Below are 23,423 nucleotides of genomic sequence, written 5' to 3'. Positions count from 1 at the left end.
CTGTTTTTCTTGGATTCACTGTAACAGTCCTGTCCAAAGGGCGATACTCGACGGACTGCTCTGGCAAGTTGTTCTGTTCTGTCTTCATTATCCGCGGCTAGCCGATCAGGAAAAAAGTGTCTTCGCGGCATCAGTTTACCGTTTTGTCAATGCCCACTCTTCTGCTCCTTACTGCAGAATCTCTGAAAACAGCCTTCTATCCGCGACTGTAGTTTCCCGTTTAAGACACTGACTCACTGGCAGCATCAGCGGCTATTCTTTTCCTCAATGCACAAGTGAACGACAGCGTCCAATCTCGTCGAAAAGTGATACCGAAAACCCAGGCGTCTTCGATACGGTTGGTTAAAAACATTCAGATAACACGGTTTCCTGTGCGGATAGTGCGAAAACTTTGTGCTTTGTGTGACAAGACATTGATTTACCCCTTGTGTGTTGGTAAATGCCGGTACACCGCCCACTAGCTTTCCAGGCTCACCTCAGCCGCGGACATCCTATCACTTCAAGAATGATTCGGCGAAACTACAGAGTGGAAAGGGTGTAAGCAAAGCCGGTGGAAGTCTGTCTCGACCCCCCTTTTGACTCGTTGTCTCCAGATACTTTCGCTACGCGTGGAACGCGTCTGCATCTCCAGTGCGCCACCATTATGCGTTACGTGTTCTTTACTGCTGCCTTTGGAAATGACAAGCTTTTAAGCACCGGAGATGTCAAGCATTTAAACATCAGAGATGGCAAAGTGCCTTCTGGCCAAAAGCCGGCGTGGCCCTCCATTGACAAGTGTACATCAAAGTGCATTGTTTTCTGTCTTGTTCGATTCCCAGATGTGAGGGTCAGTGACCCGTAGGTGTAGCACGAATGTGGAAGAATTTATAGTTTCAGAGAAATTTGCATCCCGACACTTTTTTTCACTCAAGTATCTTTGAGGGAGCACCAGTGTCGTTGGCCAGTTCATTCGTGACGCCGAAAACCAAATGTCCTATGTGAATCATCATCGCTGTCACTCGCCTTGCCAGATCTGTACCTGAAATGTAGTTCCACTGGTCCTAATCATCATGACAGAGTGCCTCCTGCTAGCATCAAACGAGAAGTTGTTATCTTCAGGGCCACACGGTGAGAATGCGAGTAGGCTGTGAACGCTCTGTGATGCAAATGTCACAACGGCAAAAATGAAACCTGTAGCTATTCCAGCTCGCGTTTCGCTCTTTTGACCCTTTTCTCAGGTAGAAAGACTCTAAAAGTCTCACGGGGGACACCACATCTCGAAAGTGCCAACGCGGCGGCACACTCAACGGTATGTGGCTTGATCTGTAAGTTTGCACTAAGCTAGAGAAATTTGTCTCTCTTTTTCCGTCTGGGTTCACCTAATTGTATACTGACACACACAGGTAGTCTGACTTGTCTGCTGAGTACACAGCATGCAAACTGGAACACTCCAAGGTCTGACTCAAGCGCCGGAATTTGATACACTCGATTGAAACCCGTCCATGTCGGCTTTTAGCTTAAACGTCAACAGCCCCGAAGGTAAGCACGCAAGCACATTCATACATACGTTTCTCGGAAAAGCATATGCCGAAAGACGGAAAGTACGCACGCAAGTTCTCGACAGCGAGAGGTGTGCATTTCGCTGTACACTCTGCATTCCCGGTAGACGGATTCCCGACGGGTGGTTTGGACATGTTCCTGATTGGTTGATCCGCAACGAAACGGCCGAATGCCTCGCGCAACGAAGGTCCCGAATTAGCATCGCAGGCCAGGGTTCACTGAAAAAAGACTAGTTTTGCGGCCTATCACACTCCCGTGGAAAATATGGCTTTCAGATCAAGGCACTTGCACAGGCTATGCCCGTTTCGCAGACCAACGAACGCCACGGAAGGGCATAGTAGGCTTCCCCAATGAAGCAGCCGCGTTCTGCCTGGCGACTTAGTCGATGCGGACGACCCCCTGAATGCCTTCAGACACGAGAAGGCAAAAGACACGAAATTGGCGGATTGCTTCCGTCACAAAACAGATTCGTCGCTGTGCCTGATGCCTATGCCACTGGGAGCGCTAGACAATTGTCGATTTCCATCCCGCGTTCGCACAGCAACTGAGGTCGGTGGAATGTGCATCCTAGAGGGGCGGAAACGGAAATGAGTGAAAAGGCAGAACCCTCGGAGAAAACGTCGACATTCCCCCATGGTTGCTATGATACAGCGATCGAAACAGAGTATGCACGCATACACGATATAAGATCCGTGAACATACAGAAAAAGAGAATATACCATCATGCACGTATAGATATACATGCACATGCATGGATGGTTGCGCGCGTACACACATGGTTCACGCTACACCTGAATGTTGAAGAGAGTCAGAGGATTTGTTGCGTGATAAATCGAGAGAGCTGCAGACAGTGCGGTACGACAGGCAGTGCGATGAGGGTCTCGTTCGTGGTGCACAAGGCAAGCAACAGAGGAAGCACGGAGTGGGGGATACGCGAGACCGAAGAACGCGTATATCCGGGATGGGGGGGCGGCGTTGACACGAGAAACGATGTGAGCGCGAGCAAGCGAAACAACTCCAAAGATACACAGACACCCCCAGTTGTCTATACACTAACTAGAGTATGTCCTACCTGGATATTCCGGCAGAACAAGCTGGTACTTCTCCACCATAGACCTGGTTACATACACACAAACACACACACAAACACACACATACGCAAGATGCACCTCGAAATGCTTTTGGATTTTTCGAAGCCACTCCTCTCAAGAGACTCACTTATGATTTCAAGAATATGTTTTGCAGTGTTTTACTTATTCTTCCGTCAGTTCGGGTGTCTCCACGCCCCAAGGCTTACACGCACACACCCCGCCTTCCAGGCGTCCACCTTGTGGTTGCACATGTTGCTTCCCATGACAGAAAACGTCGGTTCTAACAGAATTTCACTATCTCTCTGAACCGACAAAATGCGAAAGCCGGCAGCTCACTCGGGGACAAATCGACCGCCAACAAAGTGCACTTTCTTGAAGTGTTTCGCGCAAAGCTTCGGTGCCGTTAGAGAAATCAAGTACTGCGGTTCCAACCCCTCGCCTGTCACATTGCCTGCAAGAGAACAAGGACCAAAAAAGGAGAATGAATACGATGAAACAGAGGACTAAAGAGGAGAAATGAACAGCGAAACAGAAAACACAGATAACGCCAAGGAGGAGTCCTGTAACCAAGAGACGAAGCAGAGAAGGCAAGAGCAAGTACAAATACCCTTCGTTCATTTCGAGTGAAATCAAAGCATCTTTGACCGCTTCTCCCGGCGAGTGAATCGGCGGCCTTACCCTTTTCTACATCCCAGCCTGAGGGAATATCAACGGAGAGAACCGGAATGTTTGAAGTTTTCAACGCATGCAGAACCGCGTCGAAGGGTGGGCGCACAAACCCCTTGAAACTGAATCCAAAGATGCTGTCAACAATCAAGTGGAAATCTCGCAAATCTGCATCAAAACCGAAAGACACAAAAACAGTTAGCCTCTGCTCTGCGTGCAGGGAAGTCCAAATCCAATGTTCTCCCAACACATCTTTGCTCATATTTATGTAATCAGAGATACACATAAATAAATAGAGATATTCACAAAGAGAGACATACATAAATATATATATATATATATATATAAGGAGCGATACACATAAAATATACAAATATATACATATTTATATATGTATATATCATTATATAAGCAGAGATATACATAAATACATGGATCTATGGATATTCATATGCAGCCGGGCACAGATACATACAGCTGCTACATGCACGCACGTGAATATGCATGCACCAACATGCGTATATCTACTGCACGACTTCGTCACATGTGAGTTTCTCTCTCGCCTCCGTAGATTTTCTGCATGCACAGAGCGCGATCTACCTGGAGGTGCCTCCACAGTCACTGGCACCCGGTGGTTTCTCAGCTGCTTCATCAAGTTCTGAAAAAAAATCAGGAATTTGAAGAAAGATGAGAAAAGCCTCAACAGAAAAACGATACATGTCAGACTCATCCAGGTGGACATTCCAAAGCAAAACAGACGTGCATTTACATATATATATGTATGTATAGAGATTTACATATGTATATGTATCCCTGTGCAAACAGGTATTCACTGTACATAAACGCATCTTTCCAGAACTATATATAAATTCACTGAGAGAGCAGGAGAACCACTGGACAACCGCCCACGAAACACATACAGTCACAGATATTCATGGCCTTTCATAGACTTACATAGCCACCAAGACCTATGATTTTCTAAGCATACAACTATATATACATATATATATATATATATATGCATATATTGATACTCGTATGTAGAGAAGGTTGGAACGGTGGGTAATGACTGAACGCTAAAGTCTTTCGAGGCATGTTGGAGCTACGTGGTTTCCATGGAAGTCGAGAAAACGTAGGGTGCCCGTGATGCAGTGCACCTTGGAAATCATCGATCCACGTTTTGCCCGGGACTGAAAGACTGGTGGTTGAAATTCGAATTGTCACGCCCTGTAGGGAGACGAGCGACACCTGCGGACTTTACTGTATCGCCGCCTCGCAACCGACGAGAGAGTTTTTCCTTTCTGGTTGCTTGAACCGTACAGTTCTCGACGGAGGTTCACGTGTACGGAGCCCCGCCTTGTGCAATGCGGACGCCTGTTTTCCGGCGAAGCTTGGCCTCCTTTTTCGATTGCGCTGGCAACCCACCCGCCACCTGTCTCTGCCTCGCACATCCGTTCAGGTCCTTGGAGGTCCCCACAACAGCGAAGAGAAGTTTCGCGGACCAGGCGAGCATCGCGAGCCTTCGCGTTCCCTCCCGTCCGCTTCCCTTTTGTTTCAGCGGCGGAATGCGGCAACGTACCTCAAACAGTGCCTTGGCGGGTGGGCGCGGACACCACACGTGGACCTGGTAGCCGAAGAGCTTCAAATGTCTCGCGGCAACGAGGCCGTCGCCGCCGTTATTGCCTGCAGGGCGCGCAGGAACAAGGCCGACGTGCCAAGACGCAAACGAGTTCACACTTGCGAGTTCCCGTTGGTCTCATTTCTCGAGCAGCAGAACCAACGCCTCTTCAGGAGGTCCAGCAACAATTCCAAGAATCATCGACTCCGTCCGCGTTGAAGGAAACAGCGCGCAGCGCGAAAAGGAACTCCAGCCAAACCAAAGCCGCGGGACCTCGCGGGTGCCGGTCCGATGGTACAGACCCTGCATCAAGGTGTGTTTCGGCTTCACGCAAAGCGCGCTTCACCTCGCTGAAGCAAGTCATGCGGCGATTCGTTTTTCCTGTCCTCCGACAGAGACCCCACGACATGTTCCGTGTGCTGTGTCTAGGCAGAAGACGAGTACAGAGACGCTTCGTTTTTGGAAACTGAGACCCAACACGACTGTCCAGTGTAAAGAGGACCGTGGAGGCGCCACAGTGGAACATGGGGCTGCAAGTACACCTCTCAGTCTCGTTGGCATTCCTCGGGCATTTGTACAGCCTTGCCGTTCTGGACACGACTAACCAGCGCCCTTTGGCAACTATAAATTCGCTATTACGGTTTTCAGGAAAGCCATTTGACGGCTCTTATAAACACCGCAGTGCAGGACAAATCAAGTCGCTCTGAGAGTGCACAGAGAGACCCTGCCCACCTGTCATCAGTGCCGTCACTCTGCGTCACGCCAGACTGCCTAGAAGGATTTTTTGAAATCTTCCACAACTGTGTCTCCATGAACGGCTTCTGGATTGCAGGACCCCGTCGCTGCATGCAAGTCGATGAATTCGTGTTTTACCTGGACCCGCGACTACGAGAACGCGCAAGAGGCGAGTGACTGCAGGCGACAGCGGAATCGCTTCAGCCACTGCCTGGGCGACGCTGAGACCCGCCAACTCCATCAGCTGAAGAGTGTCCAGAAAAACCGAAAAAATGGAGAAAAAGAAAAACTGAGGAACGAGTCAGGAAACACGGAAAGAAAGGAGAAGAAGACACAGGAAAGAGAATGAGAGAGGAAGAGAGGCAGAGTGAGCGAGAGGGGGCGAGGAAAAAACAGAAAGAAACAGAGACAAGGAATATTTTGGTCTGTGGTCACATCTCCGGCCTTACCTGGTCAACGGAGTATCCAACCTCAGATCCCATGAGATCTTCGTCGAGGGCTTGAGCCTGCGACTGAGTCAAATACTGCAGAATTGGCAGCATGCACACACACGTACTCTGTGCAGGCGGATTATAATTGATCACTCTGACCTACGTCTCTATTACTCTACGTAGGTATATCTCTGCCAGTGTACACCTAGTACACCTATCTCTTTACTTGCATCTCTGCATCCACTTCCATCTGTCGATTTACGAACATCTATCCATCTGCTTGTGTGTCGCGCCATATAGGGATATCTAACCGTCTACGTATACGTCGCCATCTCGTACCGCCTTTCAATCTGCGTATATCTGCCTGCCTACGCTTCAGCCTCTGCCTACACACAAGCACGGATCTTCTGTATCTGTCCTTCGTCTGATTCACAATTGTATCTAGACGCATGCATTTCGATCGGCAGTGAGTGAGGAGAATACCAGAATACTCCATTTGCTTCTTCACATGTCGGTAGGTGCGTCCTGAACTACACACTGATAAGAGCCTGTAGTACGTCTTCGAATCTGAACGCCTCTTTCCTGATTGTTTCCTCGTGTGACAACGCAGACGAAATCTATTCGCATGTTCGAAATTCCGAACGAAAACATGCAGTCCCGCTGCAAGCAAGCACAGATTGAAAAAGCTCGGAAGTGCAGAAGCACAGACTCCGCTCACAGTCAGGTTGCATGGCGTCTGCGCCATGGTCGACAGAGATCGAGGAGGAGGATGCGCGGAGGACCACCGACACTCAGCAGGGCAGGGAGAAGAAGCAAAAGGCAAGTAAGGAGAGAGGGATGACGAGCAATACGATGAGGGAGAAGCGAGAAGAAGGCTGTCGCGGCGTGAGTCGTTGGAACAGACGCTCAGAGAAGGGTGTCGGCAACGCCTTTCTCTGCCGGGAACTGCCTGTCGCAGAGACAGAGCCGAGCGGCTGCTTGGGCTCCACAGACCGAGAGGCCAGCCGAAGGGGAGCGCAGCAGGGAGGAGCCAGGAGGGACTGTGTATCACGCGCTTCTGCATCGGCACCCCACATGCGCCGTGGATTGCACGAGGGCGACGAAGCGACTCGCTGCTGAGTCTCTTCCTTGGCAGACGCAGAAAGAGAGAGAACAAGACCGGCGGATGTTGCGCGTTCTACTTCACGGAAGACGGCGAGAGGAAACTGGAGACAGTCCTCGAGGAGAGAGACAGGCATAGCCACTGCCGGAGTCTCGGAGGAATGCGAACAAGGCCCGAGTGAGGAAATCGAGGAAACAGCGAACAAGGAGAGAGAAGGGAAGGGGGCGGGAGAAAGAGAGCAGGAAAGAGAGCGAGACGGAGATCAAGAAGAGCACACACGTGTACACAAAAAGAAGAGCGAGCAAAGACAAGAGAACGGAAGGGGAACGAGCCAACTGAGGTGACCCGCAATCAAGGAACGGCGGGAGAGCCGTGAAAGAGTTCCTTGTCGCTCACGAGAAAACGCGAAAAGCGGCTGAAACGAAGTGGAGTTTTTGGCGAAAAACTTGAGGCGAGCTTTTGTGTGTAAAAAAGCTCGAGTGTGTCAAGCGCCGAGGGACGCGTGTGACGGCGCGGAGACGCGGGCGACCCAGTTTTTTATGAACTTTCCTTTCTGAAGTAGAACGCTCTTTTCTTCGTTTCCTCCCTTCTATCCTTCACTTTTCTGCTATCTTCTCTCGATAGAACTCTCGAACTCTTCTGTGCTGGGCGGTGTGCGGCGCTTTGAGTCTGTGCCCGGAGGCGCGAGATGTTAAACGCTTTTGCGCGTTCCTTGCAGGTTGAACGGCGAGCGCGTTGTTGCCTTTGTGCGTCGACTTCCAAAAGCTGCGAGAGGAACGGGAGCCAGTCGCAGTGGCTGCCGCGTGGTGACGCGTTCTTCCCCGGTGTCTGTGGCGCCGTCAAAGAAAGCCTGAGAAGAGACAAGTCGGCGGAAGAAGCGAATTTCCGACACCGCTCTCGGGTGTACGTACAGCTGAGCGAGCGGTGGGTCCACCTGCATGCAGTTCTTCTTTTGGCGAGTCCGCGGCACTTTGTGGCAGGTCCAAGAGCGTTTCGCTGGCGCTTCTCACTGTCTCCGCAGACGCAAGTTGAGTTCTCCTTGCACTTGTTTCCCACAGGTTCCTTGTTGTTTCCTGTCGCCGCATTCTCTCCCCTGTCTCTCTCCGGCTCTTTGGCAACAAAGACTCGAAGTCGACCCTCGAGCACTGCACCTGCGATCCTTTTCACGTTTCGTCTTTAGAGACAAGATGACAACGTCTTTGACTTCACGTCTCTCCTCAACGCTCTCCTCTCCCGCCTTCGGGAGTGAAGCCTTCCTCTTCAACATGAAGCCTGTTGCCCCGCTGCTCGTCTGCGCGCGGACAGCTGCCTCTTCAACTCTCCTCCGCAACAGATACCTGCCTCTTCGTGTCTCTCCCGTTTCCTCTGTCTCCTCTCTCTCTTCGTGTGCGAGCTCTGTGCCGCTCTTCTCGCAGCCACTGGCGCTCTCGGCTCGCTCCGCGGTCCGTGGAGGAGCAGACAAAACGCGCAGCTTTTCAACGGCTCAGGCGCAAGTCCAGAGTGACGCAGGAGATGCGAAAGCTACCACGGTCCCCACTCTCTTTCAGTACACAGGTGCGTCGACGACCATTCTCGTGGAGAGCTCTTTCTCCCTCTTTCAGAGAAGAAACGCAAGCTGCCGCGAGTCTTCTCGAGCGTTGCAACGGAGGCCGGACCTCTTTGTTGGCGCAGTCGCACAAGCAAAGCTAATCTTATGCGACCAATAGCAGATCTTCTTTTAGTGAGAAAACTACAGGACGCAAGGAGTCCAGAAGACCTGAGTCGCCACTCAAAGACTCTCAGGCATTGGGGTTGTCGGCTGCTTCCACGTTCATCGAGAGACAACTGCCGGTCCTCAGAGCGAATGGAGGCCTCTTTTCAACGCGCAGAGGGAGAGCAAGGCGGAGCGTGTCAAATCGCGGTCTCGTCGGAGGAAGGTCTTCTTCTCTTTTATGTTTTTTACCGTGAAAGGATCCTGTCTCTTTCCGTCTCCTGTGTTTGTCTCGGAAAGATCTGCTGCAAGTTCACCTCCGTCGTTCCCTTTTTAGAGACCTCGTTTCTGCTTCCACCTCCCTCTGCTTCTCTTCAAAGGACCTTCTGTGCGTCCCTTCCGGTTCCTTGCTGTAAAACGCATCGTGGGCGCCAGCTCTTTCGCGTCGCGGTCTGCCATGTTCATTGGTGTTGCTGAATGCGTTTCGCTTCCGAGACTTTTCTCGCAGACGCATTTCTTTTCACTTCTCTCTTCTGCTGCCTGCAGTGTGCCCCTACTGCACCGCCACACGCGCTGTCTTCGACTTCTTCGCTCTTCCGTACGAAGTCGTCGAGGTGAGTAAACTGTGAGTTCTGTGGCGACTCTGAGAGATACAGCTCTGAGTCGCGGGTCATTTCAGGGAGACAGGACGGTCGCTGTGCCTCCTTGAATCCTCAGTTCAAAGTAGAACTCTCTTGTCTTACAGCATGAACCGGAACACCGAGCGCTACAGTTCACACGAATCTGCTGGTGGACGTTATCGCTGGTTTCCACTTTTTTCTCTTCCCCTTTTGTGCCTCTGGATCCCTTCCTCGCGCTTCGCTGTCTCTTCCCCTCGTTTCACACTGCCTCTCTTCATGCGCGCTTCGCTGTCTCTTGGCGCCGCTGTTCACCTGTGCTTTTTCTCCTTTCTCCGCCATCGATTTCTTCCAATCTCACCCTTTCCCTCTCTCTCTGGTGGCGCCTTCTTCTTCGGGTTCCCACCGTTCTTCCTGTCTCCATTCTATTTGCTTCCCTACGCTCACTTCCTCTTCTGTGCTCTCTCCATTTCATTTCTCTTTCTCTCTCTCCATTTCATTTGTCTTGCTCTCTCTCCATTTCATTTCTCTTGCGCTCTCCATATTCTGTCTCTTTTGACTTTATCTTCTCCCCTTTCCGGTGTCGTTTCTTCTCCTGTCTGCCGTCGTTTGCCCTTTGCCTCTCCCTCTTTCGACGCGGTGAGCGCTGGCTTGTCTGTCACCTGCCGAGACAAAGCGGTGTCGAATAGCCTCCAGTAATGCACGGAGACTTTTGCGTCTGCCGGTCGTGGAGCAGCTCATCAGAGTAGCTTCGTTCGTCTCCTCTGTTGCGCCTCACCATTGAAGTCTGTCTCGTGTGGAGCTGGGAGCGCCTCTCTAAATTTGGTTCTCGGTCGGCCTCAATCTAAGCAGATGTGGGCGTCTGTGAAGAGTAGAAACTTCTTTTGAGAGATCTCTGCTTCCAACTCGCAGGTTCACCCCTTCAACAAGAAAGAAATTCTCAACGATCCTCGTCTGGACAAGACATACAAAAAGGTCCCCATTGCGCTTCTCGACGGAGAACAGGTAAGCCAAGCAAAGGCTGAAAAAACTCACACGATCTGCTCCAGGAACGCAAACGTCCTCCGACCCATACATGCGCGCGTGTGTGCACATTCTCTCTACGTAGATATATATATATATATATATATATATATATATAAATATATAAATAAATATCTGCGTATATATATACATATATATATATATCTACGTACGTTTGTCCATTCGTGCGACCGTGTGGTTTTTTTCGTATTTCCTTACGCATTTACAAAGATGGGTCGACGTGCAGCTGACAGAGTGTCGTGGCGTCGCCTGTGGGGAATGAACGCGTCGAGCGAGTCCCGAGAGGACTGCATGCATCTGTTGAGACATGTCTTTATTCGCTTCTTCTTGGCTCCAGCGAATGGACAACTGGCGGATGTCTGCGCCGTTGCGACAGTCTACAGCGTCTTCGCTGATCCCCGTCCGTTCCACCCGTCGTCTCTGTGTGTTGTTTTTCTCTCTTGCTTCTTGTCTCTCTCTCTCCCGGTCTCCTTGCTCTCTGCCTCCATCTCGCTTCCACGTTCACTCTTGCTCTCTCTCTTCGTCGCTTTCCTCTCTCTTCCTGTCTGACCTCCTTTTCGCGTCTCGCTGTTTCCGATCTCCCTCTAGCGAAGTCGGGGAATATCTTACTGAGAGCGTCCCTAGCAGAAGGCACCGTAAGAACGAGAGCGAAATCTCGCCTTCTGTCTCTGTCTCTCTCTGTATCTCTGTGTTGCTTGCCAGGTGAATGACTCGCGGGAGATCATTCGTCGTTTGTGCGCCATGCACAAATACACCTCACCGACGGCTGAGACAGGAACGGGGAAAATGAGTCCTGGAGAGGAACGCGACATCGACTGGGCGTACACGCATTTTCTCCCCATTCTCCCTGCCTGTCTCTATTCCACGCTTTTTTCAAGGTGAGGGACATCTCGTGTGTCGATTCAGTCCCCGAAGCATCCAGCGATTTTGCTCAATCCGTCATTTGCCTCGGATCACAGCTCCCGTCTTTTTCTTCTGTCCCCCTCTCCCTTGTTCTTCTGCTTCTCCCTTCTGCTTCTTCTCGCTTTCACCCCCCCCCCCGCCCGTATTTCTCTCCTTGCCCATTCGTTTTCTTCCTTCTTCTCTCATTTCTTCTCCTGTTCACTGTGGTGGTGTGTTTGCATTCTCAGCTGGAAGGCCTTCGACTCCATCGCAGCACTGAGCAACTTCTCGCCTCTTGAACGCCTCAGCGTTCGCGTTGGCGGCCCGCTTCTGATGTTCGCAGGTACGCGGGGGCGCCTGCGCTTGCCTCTCGCAAGGGTATCAGTCTCTGCGTATACGTCGCGTCTCCTTTGCAGCGAATGTGCATGCGCGCTCCCTTTCCAGGGTCTCCCGACGGCTCTCTCGACGCTCTTGCCTTCCTCGAGGTTCACGCAGCTCTGCATGCATGTCTTCTTCTCTCTGTCTGCCTGCGACGCCTGCCTCGTCTTTCTCCTCTGTTCCACGTCTGTGGAGAGCGCTTCTAGTTCCTGCGTTTTAACGCGCCTTCTCTGGGCCGCCGGTCTCCACTTTCTTCTCGCTGTCGTTCAACTCACGCATCGCAGCGCGCAGCAGACGAATTCTCTCGATGGGGGCCTGGATCAAAAAGCAGCTGCGAGGATGCGGCGAAGAGAGAACAGACACTGCAAGAGGCGACTGGCAGGTGCTCTGGCGAACGCCGGAGCCCCAGGGTCGAGACGCATGGCTTCCGATCTTCGTTTTTGTTTTTTTGGCAACTTCCGGCATGCTGTTTGGAAGCCGTTTTGTGTTTTCCGGAAGGCGTCTCTGTCTCGCGCCGGCTGGGTCCTTTCTCTCTCTCTTTGGGTCACTGCATGCCTGCGATGGTTGTTTCGACAAGTGTGCGGCTTCGTTCCTTCTCTCTTGCATTTTCTCTCACTCTCTCGCGTTCTCCCTCCTTCTCGGGGTATCTCCCTTCTCTCCGTGTCTCTCCCCCCCTCCCCCCGACGTCTCCTTCCCCCTCGGTTGACTTTTATGTTTCTCAGTTTCTCGCATGCAGAAAAAGAAGCAAGGCATCACCGACCCTGCTGAGGCCTTTGAAAACGCATGCAGCGAGTGGATGCAACGCGTGAGGAACTCCGGCGGCGCGCCTGGTCCTTTTCATGGGGGAAGGAATCCTGACATTGCCGACGTCGTTGTCTACGGCTTGTTTCAGTAAGACGGAAACGCAAATCCGTCTCGAAGTCTTCCCATTCACACTTCAAACGCCTGCTGTGCATGTGGGGTCCGTGAGTGCATGCGCGTCGAGCCGTCCCTGAGTCCATACAGTTGGAGACAGCCGTGGGTGCGTGCCATCGCCGTGAACAGGAATGGCGCTGCATGCAGGCAGGGCAGAGCTCGACCATGCACATGTCTCGAGGCAAAGGGACAGACCCAGCAACCGCAGAGCTGCGAGCTGGGAGTCGACAGACGCAGCATTCAGAGACACGGCCAAGTGAGGTTCCACTCTCGCAGCTTTCTCTGGACATTTTGCGCGTTTTTTCCTCAGGGCGCTCCGGAACGCCGAGGTGCTCCAGGCCGTGCGACACAAGAATCCGGCGCTTAACGCATGGTGAGGTTCTCTGATTTCCCCTGGAATCGATTCACTCCCGCCGTCAGCCGTGCTCTGCATGGTCCTCGGTGACGCGACGTCTGCATGCACTTTTGAATCGGCAGGAGTCGGACGCTCGAGACAGAAACGAAAGATACCCTTTGCTACACACCTCCCACAGCCGCAGCAATATATAAGTTCATTCGCCCATACAGGCAATTACAAATGCATGCCCACACACAATATACCTACGTAGGTATCATATACATATATATATATATATATGTATATTCGTAACCATATTTCTATATCCTATTTATAAATCCGTATAAATCTACAGCGAAATAGATGAATAAGTGTATAGATTTATATACGTAAAAAAGATGCAGAATTGCGTTCGAAGTGAGGTGGATTTGCGCTCAAGGAGAATAAATGAAAACATGAAAGGGTGGCACAGATACGCTAGGACATCTAATCTCGAACAGTCCTAAGAGAAGATGGCTTTTTTTTGCTTTAGGTCCATGTTTGGTCCTTGTTTTCTTTTATCTTGTCGAACGTTGCGGAGCCGTGATCTGTTCGTGTCTCTGTGCATGCAGGCTCCTTGAAACTGGGAAAGCCATAACGAGGCAGTAAAAAAAAACAGCAAAGAGAAACTTCTGTCGAAGGCATCTTGCGTTCGCGTACACAAACCCTGCATATGCTCGATCAGAAATATATTCATAAATACATACTATATATATATACATATATTTATATATGGACAGCCGTATATATATATATATATATATATATATAGGTGATTATGTATATCTACTTGGTTAGTGGTTTATATACACAGATGCGTCTGTTGGGGGACCTAGAATGTGAAGAGACGTTAACTGGGATATTCGAGACGCGAACTGATTTCCAACTTAGTTTTCGTTTTTACTTCTGTTGAAACAGAGACCGTTGCTGCTCTTGGCTTCAATCGACCCTCTCGGGGGTAGGTGGCGGTACCGTGTGAGCTGCAAATCAACGACACAGCATGGTCCTTGTCTCCTACGTTTTCTACTCTCGTCGTTTATTCTCAGGTGCATGCGTTCCTAGGCATGTGCCAAACACTGTCAAAAAATGTCAATATGTGGACATATATGTATGTATGTATGTATGTATGTGGACGGATATAGGTAGATAGATTGACACAGACAGATTAGATGCTGAGAGAAGATAGATATAGGTAGATGGATAGATAGACAGATAGACAGATACACAAACAGACAGAGGCAAAGGTAGGTAAATGAATAAAAATATCAACAGACTCGAAACAGGCGTAGACAGAGATATATATAGATATATGTAGATAATGAGCTACACGGATGCTGGTGGTATTGTTAACCGTGAGAGCGAGCAGCCTGTAGAGTCGCGAGAGAAGCGAGAAAATCGTTTTTCGAAACAAGGCGAATCGACTTGAAGGAAGACAGGATTTCTTTCTTCAACATTCACTTTTGAAAGGCGCGAGCGCCGTTGATCGTCTCTAGAGGTGTCAGGAGTTCTTCCTAGTTTTGAAGCGTTTCTGAAGCACGCTTGGAAGAGTCAGGTTTATGACAAAGAGCGACGAAAGTCGTGAAAAAAGAAAAGGTATTTTGCGACTCACGTTAAAGTATCCCTTTCCGAACTTCACTAGTGTGTTCGTTTCGAACACAGAAGGCGAGATTTGTCGCGTAACAAAATCTCGTTCATCTCATCGAGTCCAGTCTGCCCTCTCGTCCACCTCTCACCACGTCCTGCGTCACTCCTACAATTCGTTAGTTCTCTCTCTCCATCTCTCAGTTGCTCGTCTTACTTTGTCCGTCCTCCTCTCTGTTCATCCCTTGTGCCCTCGGTTCTGCTGTTCGTCTTTCTTTTTCCGTTCCTTTTCTCGTCCGTATTCTCTGCTCCTCATCTTCCTTCATCTTCTCCCTATCCTCCTGCTTTCTGCCCTTCCGGTGCGCTGGCGACTCGACTTTTTCGCCGGCTCTCTGAGGTTGCTGGGGCCTGTCGCGCCTCCTCTGCTCGGTCTCGTCCCCGTTTCTTCTTTGTGTCCTTTCTTTCTGCTTCGCCTCCCTTTCCTTCTGTCTTTCTTCGTCTCCTTCCATTCTGTCTGTTTTTCTTCGTCTCCTTCCGTTCTGTTTACCCACGATTCCTGTTCGAGATCTCCTCGAAGCGTCCAGCGCCGTCTGCGTCCTCGGCGTCTCCACTCGAGTCCACTGAGAGGAAACACACGAAGAAGAGAAGAAGAACGGAAAGCAGAATGGAAAGAAGACTAGAAGAAGAAGGAACAGGGAGAAGAATCAGAATACGCTGTGCGACGGAGAAATCTACAGAGATTTCGGAATGGTCGGCAAACGAGTGGCGAGCACAGAGAGACAGCGAGATAAATAATTGCGAAAAACGGCAAATAAATAGATAAACGACGAGCAACTAGTAAATAAGTAGTACACGGAATGAGGAAGAAGAAAGTCTGGATAGAACTCAGAAGACTCATCAAAGATCGGAAGGTAGGCACCAAAAAGAGAGAACACATACAGGCTCGGCAGAAGAAACGGTTGTCCAAAGCAGAGTTCACTGCTTTTCGTTCGCGTCTTCGCAACTTACTTGCTTTCTCTTCCTCTTCGTCTGCTAGCAGTGCCCGGATTTGATCACTCTTGTCCATCACGCTATCGTCCAGGAAATAATCTGAACACAGAAACAATGGGAAAACGCACGGTCCTCAAAAAAAGGCCTTTCGTGCGCTTCTCCCCAATTTACTGCGCATCCAGTTTGACGCACAAATGCGGACGTACATAGCCACAGTCATAAACATGTACCCGCATAATATATGTAAATATATCGACACACATGGACGCATGTACCACATATGTATATACGTATAAACGTTCATTCAAACACATATATAGACACCCGTAGATGCACATATATATACATATATATATATATATATATACATACATACATATGCCTTTGTTTGAGTGAAGCTTTGGACGTGTGTATACACACCGAGAAATACACTTTTAATAAGAATTCTTGCGTGTGTTTGCGGGTTCTCATTCTCGCTTTTCCCTCGAGCTTCGCAGCGGCGTCCCCTTCATGTGGGTGCGCCTGTAAAGTGCCTCTTTGCAGACTCTTTACTTCTTGTCCATCGACTCTGGATTTTCTTCTACCACGTCCGCAACTTCCCTGTCTCTCGGGATTTCCTTGTGTCTTAATCTTCGGCTTTGGGCCTCCCCTCTCTTCGCTTTTTCACTCACTGGCGCTAATCTGGGCGCCAACGGGGCGCACATGATCCTTCAGTGTCTGCGAAATTCTTTCTCTGAAAACATAAAAGTCACAAGACCTCGCAGAGCAACCAGCGAACGTCTCAAGCTGGACACTCAAGTGCAACCAAGACTCCCTTCATCTCTCAAGAAAGACACCATCGAACGCATACGTTCGCATCAAATCGTACACAGCCTCTTGAGTATCTAACACCATAGCATTATATATATATATATATATATATATATATATACATACATACATATATATACACACAAGGATAGGTATAGTATACATGTATGTATACATATAAATGTACATATCCATGTTTGCATATACAACTACACCTACCATATATATATATATATAATTACCACATACATACATATATACACATATATACATATACATATATATATATATATATATGTGGGTTCGGGACGGCATTTGAGGTTAGCAGTGAGCATGGCGAGAACGGAACTGCCTGGTCTGATGTAGACGCGCGTATTGTCGCTGTGCATGCATCCTGCTGACGTGAAAAAGCTTTGTGACTCGCTCTGTATCCTCGTGAGCGTCTCCACTTACATGACATGTTGAACGTAGCTGTCTTCATTTCGATTTTCCATGTTGGACGTGCGTACATGCAGTGTCGAGTCGGGGCCGTAGTAGCCGACGTACTCGCTCTCTTCCGGGATGTCTGCGTTTTTCAGATACACGTTCGACCTCAGCAGGCGGGTGAAAGAAACCAGTTTATATCACCATCTCTTTGGCTTTTTTGGAAGTCCAGAAGACCTTTTCTCTGGAGCACGGACTCCCCCATAGATAGATATAGATGTCGATAGAGAGGTATCCATATTTAGTTCGATTCACCACCTCTGGCTGTCGACGTTGCCGTATTAAGAAGAATGATGGATTTGGTGGAAACACAAGGTGGGCACTTTGAACATGAAACCCCACATCCAGAGAAAAGACATCTCCCTGGAGAAAAGGAGACAGACGCGACACCAGAGAGACAGTTGTGGAGACACTGGAGACGCCCCACCCGAGAACCGCGGGTCGGGACCTTGCCTCAAAACCGTTTTCAAATACATGCAGCGATGCCGCCTCGTTCTTCGAGTGTTCCCCCGGAGGCAGAAGGAAAGACAAAGTGCGAATGAGACGAGGGGGACGACATTGCGCAACGCCGACGCCGCAGTGAGAGAGAAATGCGCCGCATGTGCGTTTCCTTGAACTACGGAACTCGGAGACAGTCGGCGTTTTTTTTCTCGGCGATGCCTGCGACGCTTCTCCCTGGGAAGAGGCAAACGGAAAGACTCACTGGGATTGAGAGAGAGGCCAAGAACGTAGCCTGTCTCCGTCGCCCAACACCGAGGGACATTCCGGAGCGTGTAGCCCCCGCCGCCGAGAAACAGTGCAGGGACGTCTTTACTGCAGAAGTACCGCACTGCTTCGCTGTGACCTGAATCGCATTCAAGAAACGACACAACTCAAGAAAGGTAGAACACTCGAGAATTCGACACAGCCGTTCAGAGCCGCGCGAAGAGGGGTCGACTGCGCATGCAGAGGCTCGAGGCACGACGAAGAGTCTCCAGATATGGAAGACGTTCAATACCCGGAGCACTCTGGAGAGCTAATGTCGATGAATGCAGAGTTCACGCGCATCACACGACACACAAGCGGATTAGAGAGACCTGCACACAGGTTGCCATTGTACAAATGTAAAGGCAGCACATCCACCCCTTCCAGTAAACAGATATATATATATATATATTTATATATATTTATATATATTTATATATATATATATATATATATATATATATTTATATATATATTTATATATATTTATATATATATATATATATTTATATATATATTTATATATTTATATATGTCTGGATGTGGTTCTACACTTGCGACTACGATTGCATGTCGTTTCAAGGTCCTGCGAGCTCCGCAGGTGATTTCAAAAGCGAGGGAGCCTCTTACCATCGATGGAGAGGTTGAAACAGCCGAGACGATCCCCGGAAAGCGAATCGGCGCCGCACTGGAGGACGACAGCTTCTGGTCGGTAGGACTCCATAATCATGTCCATGACCTGAAAATGAGAATCAGAAAGTCTGAGTGTTTCCTCTGCTGTCTGCTGTCCCTCCTTTGGGAGTTTCGTTTCGTGTCATCCCGTTTTTTCCCCACAGAGCGTCGCAGCTCACGAGAGAAAACTCGTGTGACGAGTTCTCGCATTCGCAGAAATCAGATCGAGTTCTCACCGAGGCGTCCCCCGCTTGATCTCCCATCTTCCGCGGAAAGTTTGGCAACTTTTCGAGAGACCGTCGGCCTTCGTCTGCTTCGTACCTGTCTGAACAGACGCGTGTACATGGCGTCATCCACCCCCTCACTCAGAGGTACGTTGACAGAGTAGCCGAGGCCCTCGTCGATTCCGACATCGTCCAGCGCGCCGGTGCCCGGAAAGTAGTCGCCGTATTTGTGAAAAGAGCAACAGAGAACTCTGCAGATGGGCGAGAAGGAGAGCGACAGAGGACGCGCGTGGAGCAGAGGACACAGGGCAGAAGGCGAGGAAGAGTGTGTGAAGCAGACGGCATCCGATTCGTGAGGAAGCAACGAGTCAGAGAGACAGAGAGACCGTCGGTGAGAAAGGGAGAAAGAGGATGAGAGAACGAAATGCGGCGAAAACGTCAGGGAGACTGACACGGAAAGATAAGGAGTTAAAAAGAGATGTGCAAGGAAAGAAGAGAGAGAGAGAAAACGAACATGGGATAAAGAGTCAGAGGACCAAAGACATGCAAAGAAGCTGAACCCCACGAAAATCAACGCGCAAAAGAAAGATGCAGACCAGGCAGACCAGCATGTGTTTCCAGAACAGAGTCGCGAAAAGCGAAAGCTGTTTCCCCACCACGGTATCCCCTCCGATATATATATATATATATGTATTTATGTATAGTTTTAAGTATCCTGAGAAAGACAGTTCTTTTCAGAAGGCCCATGCGGAAGAACTCCACAGGGAAATCTGCAACGAATCTCAGTAGAGGTCCGGAGGAAGGAGAATGAGGAGACAGGAGTTGGCGGACGACTCAGACCTGGGAGAAGTGTAGAACGCTTCTTCGACTCCATCGCCGTGGTGGATGTCGACGTCGACATAGAGCACCCGATGTTTGAAACGCAGGAATTCGAGGGCAGCCAAGACGCAGTCGTTGATGTAACAAAAGCCACTGGCTTCGTGTTTCTTTCCGTGGTGGAGGCCCCCTGCCCTGCAGCGGAGGCGCGGCGAGGGACACAAAGGACTTCAGTTCAGAGAGGACGAAAACAACGCAGTGGAAACTTGAAAGCGTCGAGCAGCGGAGACATGTGATGCGCGTCTCGAGATTACGACTGTTTCGCTCTAAGTCAGTGTTGAAGGCAAACAGACAAGCATCCCTTTTTCGCGGGCAAGGGAGCAGGATATCGACTTTGGTGGTATCCCCTGGACGAGGCTGACTGGAAGGGAGAATTCGTTGGAGGAGTCTAGACTGGAGACCTCACGCCAGACACGCAGCGGTGCAGATTTACAGAAAGATGTCAAGAGAAGACAACGCGTGCTCCACTGTAAAAAACCATGTGGAGTCCCTGGAGTCGATGTGGCGGACGGCCGCCTGTCTCGGTTCTCTTTCAACGTCGGCAACTTAGAAGCGCTTTCATCCGTCTTAAGCAGTCCAGTGGGGTCTTCTTTACCGTGTCTCATCGCTATCGTTTCAACGCACCAGTTGATTGCCCAGTCGTACTCTCCTCTCACGACGCGTCGCGCGCCCTCGATGCTGCCTCCGCTGTAGGTCTGGCAGTACTCCCAGAGTCCGTCGAAGACCGGACAGTCTTCTCCGACGTTGAACCGGGCCATTTGATCCGCCAGCGAGGACGAGAGAGGCACAGGAGGCGCCGCAACCTCTTCGTCGAACGCTGCCGAACTCAGCAAGCCGTTGGCGTCCTCGCCCCGCCGCAGGGACGGAGACACCCCGGGTGGAGCCCACGCCGGCGCCTGCCCGCCCGTCCCTGTCTCCTCCGCCGCGCTCGGGCACTGGAGCCCAAGGGGCCCGTGCGCCCCGTCGCCGGAGGAGGCCTGGAGGAACGGCGGCTTCTGGGTCGCGGCTCTGCTCCAGCCTCCCGGTCCGAGGTCCGCTCCGAGGCTTTTCGGCGGCGTCCGACCTCGCGCGTCCGTGCTGCTCAACGCATCCGCACCAACCGCCTCGGGGGGAACTCGCGAGTCGAATGCCGAAGTCGCCGGCGAGACAGAACGGCTCTCAGACCGCAGGGGATGCAGAGTTGAGCGGACTCTCGAGCCAGAGCCGCTCTGGACCACGGAGACACCTGAGGCTCCCGCAGAGACAGCAGCGGCGCCTTCCGCCTGCGGGGGAGGCGACGGGCGCGACGCAGATCGCGCGGCAGCCGGAGACGGAGAGAAGAAGAGAAATGGCCGGGGAGACAAAGAAGCTTCGAGACGCGATTGTGCAGACGCCCGAAGGAAATCGACGTAGTCGTTCGCGTGGAAGCGCGTCAGGTCCTCGACGGCGGGCTTCAGCGGTTTCTGCGAAACGCGAAAAAGAAGACAAACGGCTTTCCTCAAAACAAAAGAAGAGATATTTCCAATTTCCCCTTCACAGCGACCGTTGACTTGCTTCTTCTCAGTTTCGAAGTCACGTGTCTTGTCTCTATACACACATACATACATATACATACATATACATATATATATATATATGCAAAGCTACACACATATATATGTATATGTATATATATATATATATACAAGCATCCATATAAATATACAGATATACAGATATAGATAAAGAAACAGATATAGATATGTAGGTATGCGCAGTTACAGAAGTCCAAGTGCATGTCTGGATTGTCGAAGAAGAGAGACGTTCGGTTCGCGAGTTGTTTCTGTTTCAGCTGACCACGATGTCCATGCTTTGAAGGAGGTCGTAAGCCTGAATGAGGTCGTGAGTCATCCGCACGCGGTGCGGCTTCATTGGATGCGACGGTCCATAATGGAAATTTCCGATGTTCTCTGAAAGAAACAAGAAGCGCGCAAGGAAGCCCACAAGCTGCAGCGGCTGCTTCACGGAACTCCTTCGGGGGTTGAAGCAGGCAGACAGTGGTCCCCAGAGAGCGACTTGTGCACCCCCAAGTCGACGCCGAAAGGACTCTGTCTGGAGGGAAATCAACGTCGAAAGAGCGACGCATTCTCGAGACAAAACAAGACCAACAGATTCGAGAGAGAAAGCCGCGTGGAGAAACGGACGCCAAGAGGGGGTTTCACCGACAGAAAGATAGAACGCACTGGGGAAAGCGACGGATAGATGAAAGACTAGACACAGACAGAAGTAGCTCGAGAGCGCTACAGAGAGAGACACCAAGAGGGAGTTGGATGCACAGTTTGACAGCTGAATGGCTATACAGAGATAGAGACCCTGAGAGAGAGAGACGACACAGAGGAACAGAGACGAAGAGGAGAACGTGTACGGATCGACGAACAAGCATGTAGATAGAAAGCGATACGGATGCGCACCGGCACACCTGCCCCCGGAGACACAGGTGCTCGGAAAGGAGACCGGGAGCTGCAGATTTGCGTCCATTGACAGAGATAGGTGGATATCCAGAAGCAGACCAATGCCGTCTCGACCCTGGAGCTGGAAATGTATCCACAGGCATGTTCCCTTCGTTGCTGAGTTGAGTATGCGTCAGGCGTTTCTCTTGCGCAGACAGAAATCCAGAAAGGCATGAAATGCGAAGATTGTGAGGATGGAAGATGCTATCCATTTGCGTCAGTCGAGTTTTCAGGTGTATCTCAGGAGCTGCGGCGCCGATGACGTCGATCAGACTGCACTGCGACTCTCGGACGACAGCCTCCTGCGCTAACGCGCTTACCGTCGTAGAAGTAGAGAACGCTCTTCCTCCTCCCCATGGTGGCAGAAGGCGAGGAAGAAGAGAAGAACGGCAGACGAGACGCGAGGCCAGGGAAGGAGAGGGCGCCTCAGCAGAGACGCCGAACGAGGGGGGGAGAGACAAGGTCGAAGAAAGGACCGGAAACGAGGGCCGAGGAGAGACAGGCGGAAAAGGCCTCTCACAGAATTGCTGAGAGAGACGAAGAGGGCAAACTCAAACTGCAGATTTCGAATTCCAGCGCGCGAAAGGAAGGAGCAGAAGGGCAGAAAAGATCTCGAGACAACAGAGAGGAGCAAGGGAAAGGCGAAGACAGTCAAGCGACTCGACGAAAAAAGCTCCGCACAGACACAAGAGGAAGAAGGCGCGATGGAAAAAAGGACGAGAGAAGAAAACAAGAGAGACGGTGGAATTTCGGCGCGAACCCCCGGGAGAAGGGGGAAGCTCCAAGGCCTCCAGAGACGCAGCAGACACCACGACAGCTCCGAAGAAGAAACAGCTTGAGAGGAAAACAAAGAAGAGAATGGATGGAAATGCAAACCACAGAGAAATCTGGGGAGGGAGACAGAGAGGAGGAAGAAAGGAACTAGCCGAAGGAAGGGAGGAAAGACAGCTACTAAAAAAAGGAGAAGAAATCGAAGGCAGAGAAGAAATCGACGCAAGAGAAGAAACGAAGCAAGAGAAAGAAGACAGAAGTAAGACAGAGGGAGGGAGAGACGACGGAGAAGAGGAGATTCGCTCAGAAGACGGGAGAGAGGCGAGTGTGTTTATAGAAGAGAAGGGGAGGTGGAGAGATGACGAAAGAAAGTTTGAGTGTGTAGAAGGTTTTTCCAGATTTCCAAATCCGTTCAAAGCGTCTCTCTGGCTGCCTCGACGCGCAACCAGCTGCGGCACCCTGGCCCTGGCTGTCTTGCCGAGGCCGACGAGAAATCGAGCGAGAACCGTGCTCAAGAGGCGACAAGAAATTTCCGTAGAGTCTTCTTCTTTTTCTTGCCCTCCTGTTTCCTTAGTTGGCGCGCCGAAGGAGAATCGAAGAAGAACGCCGTGTGCTGCAGTCCGGCTTAAAGAGAGACCTGCAGAAGCGGAGAAACGGATGTATCCCTGCATGCAGAACGAGGCCGAGAGAGGGAGAGCGTCGGCAGCCGACCCTGACAAC

General features: G+C 50.7%; 3 protein-coding genes across 3 annotated transcripts; 1 reads left to right on the top strand and 2 right to left on the bottom strand.

The window, feature by feature from the left end:
- Window positions 1-1,295: 1,295 nt before the first annotated feature.
- Window positions 1,296-8,034, bottom strand: TGME49_249650 (apolipoprotein A-I binding protein, putative). The gene is made up of 9 exons (XM_002367256.2): window positions 6,799-8,034; window positions 6,099-6,173; window positions 5,788-5,893; window positions 4,876-4,979; window positions 3,897-3,954; window positions 3,309-3,464; window positions 2,967-3,081; window positions 2,612-2,655; window positions 1,296-1,712 (listed from the first exon to the last, which is right to left on the bottom strand). Exons 1-9 carry the CDS (start codon window positions 7,141-7,143, stop codon window positions 1,537-1,539), a joined length of 1,179 nt encoding a protein of 392 aa, XP_002367297.1. The 5' UTR covers window positions 7,144-8,034; the 3' UTR covers window positions 1,296-1,536.
- Window positions 7,784-14,085, top strand: TGME49_249630 (glutathione S-transferase, N-terminal domain-containing protein). The gene is made up of 8 exons (XM_002367255.2): window positions 7,784-8,736; window positions 9,419-9,486; window positions 10,402-10,494; window positions 11,236-11,411; window positions 11,664-11,758; window positions 12,516-12,684; window positions 13,019-13,081; window positions 13,657-14,085. Exons 1-8 carry the CDS (start codon window positions 8,121-8,123, stop codon window positions 13,691-13,693), a joined length of 1,317 nt encoding a protein of 438 aa, XP_002367296.2. The 5' UTR covers window positions 7,784-8,120; the 3' UTR covers window positions 13,694-14,085.
- Window positions 14,086-14,581: 496 nt separating this feature from the next.
- On the bottom strand, window positions 14,582-23,238 carry HDAC2 (histone deacetylase HDAC2). Its single transcript, XM_018780907.1, has 11 exons — window positions 22,253-23,238; window positions 21,280-21,392; window positions 20,089-20,906; window positions 19,429-19,599; window positions 18,686-18,839; window positions 18,323-18,431; window positions 17,652-17,792; window positions 16,919-17,030; window positions 16,327-16,388; window positions 15,674-15,754; window positions 14,582-15,285 (listed from the first exon to the last, which is right to left on the bottom strand). Exons 1-11 carry the CDS (start codon window positions 22,287-22,289, stop codon window positions 15,209-15,211), a joined length of 1,875 nt encoding a protein of 624 aa, XP_018635045.1. The 5' UTR covers window positions 22,290-23,238; the 3' UTR covers window positions 14,582-15,208.
- Window positions 23,239-23,423: the final 185 nt, after the last annotated feature.

This window comes from Toxoplasma gondii, chromosome XII (genome assembly GCF_000006565.2).
Source record: "Toxoplasma gondii ME49 chromosome XII, whole genome shotgun sequence".
NCBI classification, from domain to species: domain Eukaryota; phylum Apicomplexa; class Conoidasida; order Eucoccidiorida; family Sarcocystidae; genus Toxoplasma; species Toxoplasma gondii.
Note: the sequence above shows the minus strand (reverse complement) of the source record. Positions and strands in the feature narration are given on the sequence as shown.

Excerpts from the sequence above, each read along its gene's own strand:
- TGME49_249650 (XM_002367256.2), bottom strand. The coding sequence starts at position 7,143 with ATGCAGAAGCGCGTGATACACAGTCCCTCCTGGCTCCTCCCTGCTGCG. Across the intron at positions 5,894-6,098 it reads TTGGATACTCCGTTGACCAG|CTGATGGAGTTGGCGGGTCT; the intron begins GTAAGGCCGGAG and ends GACACTCTTCAG. Across the intron at positions 3,955-4,875 it reads CCGCCAAGGCACTGTTTGAG|AACTTGATGAAGCAGCTGAG; the intron begins GTACGTTGCCGC and ends ATTTTTTTTCAG.
- TGME49_249630 (XM_002367255.2), top strand. The coding sequence starts at position 8,121 with ATGCAGTTCTTCTTTTGGCGAGTCCGCGGCACTTTGTGGCAGGTCCAA. Across the intron at positions 11,412-11,663 it reads TATTCCACGCTTTTTTCAAG|CTGGAAGGCCTTCGACTCCA; the intron begins GTGAGGGACATC and ends TTGCATTCTCAG. Across the intron at positions 12,685-13,018 it reads GTTGTCTACGGCTTGTTTCA|GGCGCTCCGGAACGCCGAGG; the intron begins GTAAGACGGAAA and ends TTTTTTCCTCAG.
- HDAC2 (XM_018780907.1), bottom strand. The coding sequence starts at position 22,289 with ATGGGGAGGAGGAAGAGCGTTCTCTACTTCTACGACG. Across the intron at positions 18,432-18,685 it reads ACACGCGTCTGTTCAGACAG|GTCATGGACATGATTATGGA; the intron begins GTACGAAGCAGA and ends TCTCATTTTCAG. Across the intron at positions 16,389-16,918 it reads AGCTACGTTCAACATGTCAT|AGAAAGAATTTCGCAGACAC; the intron begins GTAAGTGGAGAC and ends TTATGTTTTCAG.